The sequence below is a fragment of the Carassius gibelio genome, chromosome B13 (assembly GCF_023724105.1).
Source record: "Carassius gibelio isolate Cgi1373 ecotype wild population from Czech Republic chromosome B13, carGib1.2-hapl.c, whole genome shotgun sequence".
NCBI classification, from domain to species: Eukaryota; Metazoa; Chordata; class Actinopteri; order Cypriniformes; family Cyprinidae; genus Carassius; species Carassius gibelio.
Window position 1 is genome coordinate 27,684,908 of NC_068408.1, and position 12,657 is coordinate 27,697,564.

General features: G+C 39.5%; 1 protein-coding gene across 1 annotated transcript in view; it reads right to left on the minus strand.

Annotated features, from left to right (window-relative positions):
- The window catches only part of hcrtr2 (hypocretin (orexin) receptor 2), a 99,975-nt gene that overhangs the window by 36,964 nt on the left and 50,354 nt on the right, over positions 1-12,657 (minus strand). Inside the window, exons 4-5 of the mRNA XM_052571702.1 lie at positions 1,822-1,937; positions 1,335-1,555 (exon numbers count right to left, since the gene is read on the minus strand). Of these exons, the coding sequence (XP_052427662.1) occupies positions 1,335-1,555; positions 1,822-1,937 (337 nt within the window). The remainder of the gene's footprint in view (positions 1-1,334; positions 1,556-1,821; positions 1,938-12,657) is intronic.

A 12,657-nucleotide genomic window follows, 5' to 3' on the forward strand; every position in this document is an offset into this window, starting at 1 on the left:
GTTTCGATATTTAGGCGTAAATATTTCATACCCTTTCAGTTCTCGGTTTAATAATAACTTCACAAATTTGGTTGATCAAATTTAGCTTGATTTAAAACGATGGGACAGCCTGCCCTTTCTCTAGTCGGAAGAGTGGAGACCATTAAAATGAATGTTTTGCCACGACTTTTATTTCTCTTTCAGTCTCTCCCTCTTTTTCTACCTAAATCTTTTTTTAAATGCTTAGATAAAATTCTCTCTTCATTCATTTGGGCAGGTAAGAATCCTAAGGTTAATAGATCTATCCTTCAACGAAACTAATGTTACGGAGGTCTAGCCCTGCCTAATTTAATTTTTTATTACTGGTCCGCTAATATCTGAACCAGATGCTCCTTCTCTCCTGCTGATCACACTCATACGTTCTTTGGCTGCCCAAACTTGACCTCATTTTGGGCCTCTTTTTTTGACTTCATGTCTAGGGCTCTGCATGTTTCTTTATCTCCATGTCCCATAGTTGCCATCTTCGGCGTTTCTCACTTGTCTTCTATCACAAGGCAGAAAGCAGAGGTTATTGCCTTTGCCTCTGATAGCTAGAAGGTGAATCTTGTTGCATTGGAAGTGTCCAACCCCTCCTTCAAATACCTCTTGGCTAAAGGATCTGATGTCATTCCTTTCACTTTAAAAAATGAAATATTTTACTCAGGGCTCAACTGATACATTTTATAAAATTTGGAACCCTATTCTAAATCTTTATGAAGCTATGTCCTCTCTAGATTCTGACAAATTTTATAAATCATGGGTATGTAAACATTGAACCGATTTTTGATCTAGTATATGTGTGCACTGTTTTGGATGCATATCTGTTTGTATATGTGTGTATTTCTTTATCTTTTTTTATTATGTGCATCTTTAGGATAACTGTATACAAAGACATTTTCTAATCCTCCTGGGGGTTGTGAGGGGTGGCTACATTGTAATATGTAAAAAGGAAAAAGTGCAGACATTGTTTTCTCTTTTATGACTGTTTGTTTTTTATTTTGTCTGTATAATAAAAAAAAAAACGTGGGAACTTCAAGGGAACTTTCAAGGGAACTTATGTGGATTACAGTTGAGAATATACACAAAACAATCCTAATGAATTGGCATTAGAATGGCATCATAATCCAAAACATGAATGGTCTTAAAAATAGGCTTTGTTGTCTTTATGTAGAATTTCCACCTTTTCTTTACTTTTATTACCCAGCCATGTTTCGGACAGACATTTTGAGGTTTAAACATTTGGACAAAGGAGGTGTAAGCAAAATTGGTACATTATAAACACATGCACTACTTCAGCCAAGTATCATAGTGCTTACCTCTTCATGATGTTGAGAACACTTATGGGCAGATAACAGAGTGCAAACACAAACAGCACCACCATCAGCATGCGTGCTGTCTTCCGTCGAGCTTTAACCTGTTTGATCTCCGCTGAGACGGTGCTGCTTTTCACCTTCACTGATTCTCCCGAGCCTACAGCATGGGCGGAACACTGCAGCGGCTTCCATTTCCTTTGAAGCACTGATGATGTTCCTGGAATCTGTTCAGGGATAAAGCACTGTGTGTTATGGTGCAATTATTCTGAGCCATTAATCTATGTCTATATAGTCACATTTTCAGCTATGTATAAAAAAATAAAAATAAAGACTTTGTGCAGCTGGTAACAAAATCTACCAAATCCATAACATATTCAAGTTAAAATCCACCTCAGATACAATGCTGGATTAGCATGCACATATATTTTCATTCATGAATGCAGTTAAAATGCTGTTAACATTAAGTGTTAAGTCAAAAACACTGACATACCTGTTGACACCAGAGTTTGTGACAGATCTGAATGTATGCCAGGACCATCAAACACAAAGGAGCAAAATAAGTGACAATAAAGAAGCAGGTGTGGTACACTTTAGGGTAGATTTCATCTGCAGAAAAAAAAGAATCAAACAACAACAACATTGTAAAAACAATGTATAATAATGTAAAAAATGTAAAATATAAATATGCTGCACTGACCATTCAGCAACCATTATTTCAACTATTATCTAATCACTCAGTGGAGACTTAGACTTTCTTGAACATTCAAACTGAATGTAACAGTCTTTGGGTCTCATTTATAAACATTGCGTATGATCTAGCCTGAATAAGATAGCAGTGCTGTTGTTAGCTGCAGGCTCATCCACTTGAGGTGCTGCTGTGGTGGTGCTGTTGTTAGGTGCGGGATCGTCCGCCTGAGGCAACATCCCTGCAACATCTTTTCATCCCAACATCCTTTTTTTCCACCCTAACTTCAGCTGTTTACAGGATTATGGCCTTGTGTTTCTAATTATCTTTAACAAATCTGACATCCACCATATCATAATGTTGTTACTTCTGCTCAAATAGCATTATTAAACCGCAGCTAACACCACCACCAGCACTGCGGTACCTCAGGTGGATAACCAACACAGCTAACAACAGCACCACCACTACAGTGCCTCAGCGTTCTAGCCATCAGTTAACAACAGCACCACCACGGCAGTGCCTCAGGTGAAAGATTATACAGCTTCAACAGCACCGCCAGTAGTGCCTCAGGTGAAATGATCATTCAGCTACAACAGCACCGCCAGGAGTACCTCAGGTGAAATGATCATTCAGCTACAACAGCACCGCCACCACCAGCGCCTCAGGTGAAACGATCATACAGCTACAACAGCACTGCCAACAGCGTCTCAGGTGAAACGATCATTCAGCTACAACAGCACCGCCAGTAGTGCCTCAGGTGAAATGATCATACAGCTACAACAGCACCGCCAGCAGCGCCTCGGGTGAAATGATCATTCAGCTACAACAGCACCGCCACCAGCGCCTCAGGTGAAACGATCATACAGCTACAACAGCACTGCCAACATCTCTGCTATCTTATTCAGGCTAGATCAGTCAGAGTGAACGCGCAGTCCTAAGTGAATGTCTAAGACTGCTGACTGTTTCAATAGCAACTGGGAAGCTTCTAAGGGCAGCTGCAGTGGCACGTTGACTTACTGTTTGGCTCTTTCAAGTCAAGTCAAGTCAAGTCACCTTTATTTATATAGCGCTTTAAACAAAATACATTGCGTCAAAGCAACTGAACAACATTCATTAGGAAAACAGTGTGTCAATAATGCAAAATGATAGTTAAAGGCAGTTCATCATTGAATTCAGTGATGTAACTCTGTTCAGTTAAATAGTGTCTGTGCATTTATTTTCCAGTTCTCCTCTGACCAGACGAAACCAGTAGTTTAATTCCAGGCTGCAGCAAAGTCAGATTGTGCAGAAGAATCATCTGTTTCCTGTGGTCTTGTCCTGGTGGTCCTCTGAGACAAGGACTTTACAGGGGATCTGTATCTGGGGCTCTAGTTGTCCTGGTCTCCGCTGTCTTTCAGGGCAGTAGAGGTCCTTTCTAGGTGCTGATCCACCATCTGGTCTGGATACGTACTGGATCCGGGTGACTGCAGTGACCCTCTGATCTGGATACAGACTGGATCTGGTGGCTACGGTGACCTCGGAATAAGAGAGAAACAGACAAATATTAGCATAGATGCCATTCTTCTAATGATGTAGCAAGTATATAGGGTGTTACCTAATTAATGCAGCCTAAAAATACTTTAACGGATTTGGATATTAAAAGCATATTAGTATGTTATGTGTAAACCAGGTTAAAGAAGTGGGTCTTTAATCTAGATTTAAACAGCAAGAGTGTGTCTGCCTCCCGTACAATGTTAGGTACATTATTCCAGAGTTTAGGCGCCAAATAGGAAAAGGATCTGCTGGCCGCAGTTGATTTTGACATTCTAGGTATTATCAAATTGCCTGAGTTTTGAGAACGTAGCGGATGTAGAGGATTATAATGTAAAAGGAGCTCATTCAAATACTGAGGTGCTAAACCTTTCAAGGCTTTATAAGTAATAAGCAATATTTTAAAATCTATACGACGTTTGATAGGGAACCAGTGCAGTGTTGACAGGACCGGGCGAATATGGTTCTAGTAAGAACTCTTGCTGCTGCATTTTGGACTAGCTGTAGTTTGTTTACTAAGTGTGCAGAACAACCACTCAATAAAGCATTACAATAATCTAACCTTGAGGTCATAAATGCATGGATTAGCATTTCTGTATTTGACATTGAGAGCATAGGTCGTAATTTAGATATATTTTTGAGATGGAAAAATGCAGCTTTACAAATGCTAGAAACGTGGCTTTCTAAGGAAAGATTACGATCAAATAGCACACCTAGGTTCCTAACTGATGACGAAGAATTGACAGAGCAGCCATCAAGTCTTAGACAGTGTACTAGGTTATTACATGCAGAGTTTTTAGGTCCTATAATTAACACCTCTGTTTTTTTTTTCAGAATGTAGCAGTAAGAAATTACTCATCATCCAGTTGTTTAAACCGACTATGCATTCCATTAGTTTGTCAAATTGGTGTGTTTCACCAGGCCACAAAGAAATATTGAGCTGAGTATCATTAGCATAAAATTGAAAGCTAACACCATGTTTCCTGATGATATCTCCCAAGGGTAACATATAAAGCGTGAAGAGTAGCGGCCCTAGTACTGAGCCTTGACGTACTCCATACTGCACTTGTGATCGATAGGATACATCTTCATTCACTACTACGAACTGATGGCGGTCATATAAGTACGATTTAAACCATGCTAATGCACTTCCATTAATGCCAACAAAGTGTTCAAGTCTATGCAAAAAAAATGTTGTGGTCAATTGTGTCAAATGCAGCACTAAGATCCAATAAAACTAATAGAGAGATACACCAACGATCAGATGATAAAAGCAGATAATTTGTAACTCTAAGTAAAGCAGTCTCAGTACTATGATACGGAAATCCACCTTTTCTAGTATCTTGGACAGAAAAGGGAGATTCGAGATTGTTCTATAATTAACTAGTTCTCTGGGGTCAAGTTGTGGTTTTTTGATACAGAGGCTTAATAACAGCTAGTTTGAAGGTTTTGGGTACATATCCTAAGGACAATGAGGAATTAATAATAGTCAGAAGAGGATCTATGACTTCTGAAAGCACCTCTTTTAGGAGCTTAGATGGTATAGGGTCTAACATACATGTTGTTGGTTTAGATGATTTAACAAGTTTATACAATTCTTCCTCTCCTATAGTATAGACTGAGTGTAACTGTTCCTCAGGGGGTCTATAGTGCACTGTAGCTGATGGCTGAATGGTTGCAATTTTATCTCTAATAGTATCAATTTTAGAAGTAAAGTAATTCATAAAGTCATTACTACTGTGGTGTTGGGAAATGTCAACACTTGTTGAGCCTTTATTTTTCATTAATTTAGCCACTGTATTGAATAAATACCTGGGGTTATGCTTGTTTTCTTCTAATAGAGAAGAAAAGTAATAGAATCTAGCAGTTTATAATGCTTTTCTGTAGGATAGGTTACTTTCCTGCCAAGCAATATGAAATACCTCTAGTTTTGTTTTCCTCCAGCTGCGCTCCATTTTTTTGGGCTGCTCTCTTTAGGGTTTGAGTATGCTCATTATACCATGGTGTCAAACTGCTTTCCTTAACCTTCCTTAGGCGTAAAGGAGCAACTGTATTTAAAGTGCTAGAAAAGAGAGAGTCCATAGTTTCTGTTACATCATCAAGTTGTTCTGAGGTTTTGGATATGCTAAGGAATTTGGATAAATCAGGAAGATAACTTAAAAAGCAGGCTTTTGTGGTAGAAGTGATGGTTCTACCATACTTGTAACAAGAAGTAGAATTTACAATTTTGGCTATATGAAGTTTACACAAAACTAAATAATGATCTGAGATATCATCACTTGGCTGCATAATTTCCACACTATCAACATCAATTCCATGTGACCAGAGATGTATAAAGTACTAGAGACCAATACTTGAGTAAAAGTACAAGTGCTCTATCAAAAAAGTGACTTGAGTAGAAGTTGAAGTGCTCTTTAAGCACCACACTTAAGTAGAAGTACTAAAGTATTCAACATTTTTTGTACTTAAGTATTGCAAGTAGTCTATTTTAAAATGTACTACTCAAGTACTGAAAGTAAAAGTAGAAGTATTGTGTTATGTAGCTATTAAAGAAAGTAGTCAAAAGTCTGAACATATTGTTTTTACTATTTCAAATGATTAACCTAAAGGACAATCACAATTCCTTTGACTGTAACTTCTTGTAAACAAAAAACGGTTACTAGGGTTAGTTAGCCCAATTTGCAAAATGATGTCATTAATAACTTACCCTCATGTTGTTTCAAACCCGTAAGAAATTAGAGGGTCATTTAGAATTTTTTGAAGCATCGAAAATACATTTTGGTCCAAAAATAGCAAAAACTACGACTTTATTCAGCATTGTCTTCTCTTCCGTGTCTGTTGTAAGACAGTTAAAAACAAAGCAGTTTGTGATATCTGGTTCGCGAATGAATCATTCGATGTAACCGGGTCTTTTTGAAACAGTCCACCAAATCGAATTGAATCTTTTTAAACAGTTCGCGTCTCCAATACGCATTAATCCACAGATGAATTAAGCTGTTAACTTGTTTAATGTGTCTGACACTCCCTCTCATTGACTCAAACAGTACACTGACTGAACTACTGTGAAGAGAGAACTGAAGATGAACACAGAGCCGAGCCAGATAATGACTCGTTCACGAGTCAAGAACCGTTTCTGTCAGACGCGTCTGATTCGTGAACCGATGAGCTGATGATACTGCGCATGTGTGATTTAGCGTGAAGCAAACCTACACTGTAATGTGCTCTGGTCCCCTCCCTGCTTACCGTGGTGACGAGATGCATAGCAGATTGTCATCACTCAATGGCTGAATGTCTAAGTGGTGCCCCCAGAATAACATAGGTTTCATAGACAATTGGACGAGCTTTTGGGGCAGACCTGACCTGTTTAAAAGAGATGGTCTTCATCCCTCCTGGGGTGGTGCTGCTCTTCTGTCTAGAAATATGGCACATAGTCTTAGTGTTTATACTTGACTAACTGGGGCCCAGGTCAGGAAGCAGACAGACTGGCTAAACCGACCGTCTGCTAGCTGCCTCCCGTCACAGAGGTCAGTTAATTCTCAGCACATAGAGACTCTTTCACCTAGATATCACACTATAGAGACTGTGTCTGTTCCACGAACTAGAAAATACAAAAAACGTCCAAACCAAGTTAAGGTTAACAATTTAATTGAGGTTCAACAAATAAAAAACAAATGCAATATGGATAAACAAATGATAAAGATTGGCTTATTGAATATCAGATCCATTTCTACGAAAACACTTTTTGTAAATAATATGATAACTGATCATAATATAGATGTGCTCTGTTTGACAGAAACTTGGCTAAAACCTGATGATTACATTATTTTAAATGAGTCCACCCCCCAAGATTATTGTTATAAACACGAGCCGCGTCTAAAAGGCAAAGGGGGAGGAGTTGCTTCAATTTATAACAACGTTTTCAGGATTTCTCAGAGGGCAGGCTTCAAGTATAACTCGTTTGAAGTAATGGTGCTTCATATAACATTATCCAGAGAAACCAATGTTAATGATAAATCCCCTGTTATGTTTGGACTGGCTACTGTATACAGGCCACCAGGGCACCATACAGTGATTTTACATCCAAGTTAGTTCTGGCTGCAGATAAAGTCTTAATAGTTGGTGATTTTAATATCCATGTCGATAATGAAAAAGATGCATTGGGATCAGCATTTATAGACATTCTGAACTCTATTTGTGTTAGACAACATGTTTCAGGACCTACTCATTGTCGAAATCATACTCTAGATTTAATACTGTCACATGGAATTGATGTTGATAGTGTTGAAATTATTCAGCCAAGTGATGAAATCTCAGATCATTATTTAGTTCTGTGTAAACTTCATATAGCCAAAATTGTAAATTCTACTTCTTGTTACAAGTATCGAAGAACCATCACTTCTACCAAAAAAGACTGCTTTTTAAGTTATCTTCCTGATGTATCCGAATTCCTTAGCATATCCAAAACCTCAGAACAACTTGATGATGTAACAGAAACTATGGACTCTCTCTTTTCTAGCACTTTAAATACAGTTGCTCCTTTACGCTTAAGGAAGGTTAAGGAAAACAGTTTGACACTATGGTATAATGAGCATACTCGCACCCTAAAGAGAGCAGCCTGAAAAATGGAGCGCAGCTGGAGGAAAACAAAACTAGAGGTATTTCGTATTGCTTGGCGGGAAAGTAGCATATCCTATAGAAAAGCATTAAAAACTGCTAGATCTGATTACTTTTCTTCTCTTTTAGAAGAAAACAAACATAACCCCAGGTATTTATTCAATACAGTGGCTAAATTAACGAAAAATAAAGCCTCAACAAGTGTTGACATTTCCCAACACCACAACAGTAATGACTTCATGAACTACTTTACTTCTAAAATCGATACTATTAGAGATAAAATTCATTTTACAAATGAATTTTTTTAAATTACATTCAGCCGTCAGCTACCGTATCATATCAGACAGTGCATTATAGACCCCCTGAGGAACAGTTCCACTCATTCTGTACTATAGGAGAGGAAGAATTGTATAAACTTGTTAAATCATCTAAACCAACAACATGTATGTTAGACCCTATACCATCTAAGCTCCTAAAAGAGGTGCTTCCAGAAGTCATAGGTCCTCTTCTGACTATTATTAATTCCTCATTGTCATTAGGATATGTCCCCAAAACCTTCAAACTGGCTGTTATTAAGCCTCTCATAAAAAAGCCACAACTTGACCCCAGAGAACTTGTTAATTATAGACCAATCTCGAATCTCCCTTTTCTGTCCAAGATACTAGAAAAGGTGGTATCCTCACAATTATATTCCTTCTTAGAGAATAATGGTATATGTGAGGATTTCCAGTCAGGATTTAGACCGTATCATAGTACTGAGACTGCTCTCCTTAGAGTTACAAATGATCTGATTTTATCATCTGATCGTGGGTGTATCTCTCTATTAGTTTTATTGGATCTTAGTGCTGCGTTTGACACAATTGACCACAACATTCTTTTGCATAGACTTGAACACTTTGTTGGCATCAGTGGAAGTGCATTAGCATGGTTTAAATCGTACTTATATGACCGCCATCAGTTCGTAGCAGTGAATGAAGATGTATCATATCGATCACAAGTGCAGTATGGAGTACCTCAAGGCTCAGTACTAGGGCCGCTACTCTTCACGCTTTATATGTTACCCTTGGGAGATATCATCAGGAAACATGGTGTTAGTTTTCACTGTTATGCTGATGATACGCAGCTCTATATTTCCTCGCAGCCTGGTGACACACACCAATTTGAAAAACTAATGGAATGCATAGTCGATATAAAAAATTGGATGACGAGTAATTTCTTACTGCTAAATTCAGAAAAAACAGAGGTGTTAATCATAGGGCCTAAAAACTCTGCTTATAATAAACTAGAACACTGTCTAAGACTTGATGGTTGCTCTGTCAATTCTTCGTCATCAGTTAGGAACCTAGGTGTGCTACTTGATGGCAATCTTTCCTTAGAAAGCCACGTTTCTAGCATTTGTAAAACTGCATTTTTCCATCTCAAAAATATATCTAAATTACGGCCTATGCTCTCAATGTCAAATGCAGAAATGTTAATCCATGCATTTATGACTTCAAGGTTAGATTATTGTAATGCTTTATTGGGTGGTTGTTCTGCACGCTTGGTAAACAAACTACAGCTAGTCCAAAATGCAGCAGCAAGAGTTCTTACTAGAACCAGGAAGTATGACCATATTAGCCCGGTCCTGTCCACACTGCACTGGCTCCCTATCAAACATCGTATAGATTTTAAAATATTGCTTATTACTTATAAAACCCTGAATGGTTTAGCACCTCAGTATTTGAATGAGCTCCTTTTACATTATACTCCTCTACGTCCGCTACGTTCTCAAAACTCAGGCAATTTGATAATACCTAGAATATCAAAATCAACTGCGGGCGGCAGATCCTTTTCCTATTTGGCGCCTAAACTCTGGAATAACCTACCTAACATTGTTCGGGAGGCAGACACACTCTTGCAGTTTAAATCTAGATTAAAGACCCATCTCTTTAACCTGGCATACACATAACATACTAATATGCTTTTAATATCCAAATCCGTTAAAGGATTTTTAGGCTGCATTAATTAGGTAAACCGGAACCGGAAACACTTCACATAACACCGTACTTTCTACATCATTAGAAGAATGGCATCTACGCTAATATTTGTCTGTTTCTCTCTTGTTCCGAGGTCACCGTGGCCACGAGATCCAGTCTGTGTCCATATCAGAGGGTCACTGCAGTCACCCGGATCCAGTACGTATCCAGACCAGATGGTGGATCAGCACCTAGAAAGGACCTCTACTGCCCTGAAAGACAGCAGAGACCAGGACAACTAGAGCCCCAGATACAGATCCCCTGTAAAGTCCTTGTCTCAGAGGAGCACCAGGACAAGACCACAGGAAACGGATGATTCTTCTGCCTTTGAATCTGACTTTGCTGCAGCCTGGAATTGAACTACTGGTTTTCGTCTGGTCAGAGGAGAACTGACCCCCCAACTGAGCCTGGTTTCTCCCAAGGTTTTTTTCTCCATTCTGTCACCGATGGAGTTTCGGTTCCTTGCCGCTGTCGCCTCTGGCTTGCTTAGTTGGGGTCACTTCATCTACAGCGATATCATTGACTTGATTGCAAATAAAAACAGACACTATTTCAACTGAACAGAGATGACATAACTGAATTCAATGATGAACTGCCTTTAACTATCATTTTGCATTATTGAGACACTGTTTTCCAAATGAATGTTGTTTCAGTGCTTTGACGCAATGTATTTTGTTTAAAGCACTATATAAATAAAGGTGATTGATTGATTAGCAAGCCATGGTGCTGGCCGACCAAAGCCGATACCACTAAATGCCAAGCCTTGCCTATCCATCATGAATCCGGTGAGGCTTCTGGGATGGTGCCATTAATTCATTATGTCTCATTTGTTTGCAGAAGCAGCCTAGGATGTTGGTCTCTCTCCCGAAGCTACAAAGGATTCTTACTAGCAACCACAGTCTCCTTACATTCTTCACCTCCTCGAAGACTTCATAATGAGGATATCCAAACTAATCTACATCTCTCATCCGGCTGCATCCAACTGTATATGGATGCAACACCCTAAATAGACTTAATATGGTGGCTGCCGGGTCGATTCTGAACAGTCTCCAGAATTCAGTTCCTACAATCCACAGTCAAGAGCAGTCGCCACAGCATTATGAAATGTTTTCCATAGTCATAAAAGCCATCCTTGGGGGTTTGAATAGTCAGAATCTGCTCATCCGCTCAGACGATGCAGTAGAAATTGAAACCATAATCAAGGGGTGATTATGTTTGGCATTATACAATTCATGCGTAGGCCCACTTAATCTACTCCACAACATTTCCTCCTCCGAGCAACTCCTTTACCATGACTCCTTAATCTCGTAAACCAACTCTTTGTCTCCTTTCCCATTTCAGAAGTTAGACTTGGCTCCAGAATTAAAATGTGTCTCTCGTCATTCATACCACAGACCAAACACCAAATAGGCTTATTTGGTTAACCATTTAACACCTGAACTAATCAGCCTCTGCATCCTCTCTGTATGGGCAGGCATTCCGAGCTCACACTAAATTCAGCTCTTCCCAACTTTGGGGGTCCTCATTGTCTGGCCTAAATATATGCTAGAGATGGTACCCCCACCCTGAGTCTCTCTGAGCCCTGAATTAAAGATGCCCTGATCAGCCTGACCATCATCCCATTCCCTCGACCCCTTCATCCTCTTTCTACTCTTCCCCAGTTTCATAGCTTGTTTGTGCCATGGTCCTAGCTTGTGAATTGGTTTTTATGTATATGAATAACGTTAATGCAAGAAAAAGTACTGTATATGCTCTAGACCAAAGGCTTTCAAGCTTAAAGGTTACTCCACCCCAAACGTCCGTTCATCTTCGGAATACAAATTAAGATATTTTTGATGCATTCTGAGAGCTCTCTGACCCTCTATATACAGCAATGTACATCCTGGAACAATACAAGCCAACGTCGCCGAACTATTGGTGACATAAACATGCCATGGGGTCAGCTCATGTCTGCAGCATCTGAGTCCGAAGTTGCCCTTACATACCAAGCTGATGCTCGGCACCCAATGGCCAAGTAGCCAATAAGAATGATCAGATGGCCCAACTGACTAATGAGCTCTGACACCAATTCAACATGTTGAATCAGCCGAAAAAAAGCCGACGAGGACAAACTTCAGCTGACGATGCAGAACAACCCATATAGCAAATTGACTTGGCCCATATGTGGCCTCAATCTGGCACTGCTGGCCTCCTGTCGGCAATGTCATGTAATCTTTCAGCAAGAGCTCGGCCATGTGTGGCAATGATGGCATGGCATAGATCACGGCAAACAATTTGATGGCCGATTGTTAGTGGGAGGAGTGTGGCCCAGATCAGCCTAGTGATGCAGTATGTGGCCTAAATCAGGCTATGATCTGGCAGCATATTATGTGACCCATGATAAACAAGATAACTAAAGAAAGGGAGATAGGCAGAGAGAGAGAGAGAGAGAGAGAGAGAGAGAGAGAGATAATTTAACCATTACCATGTGATATTTATTTGG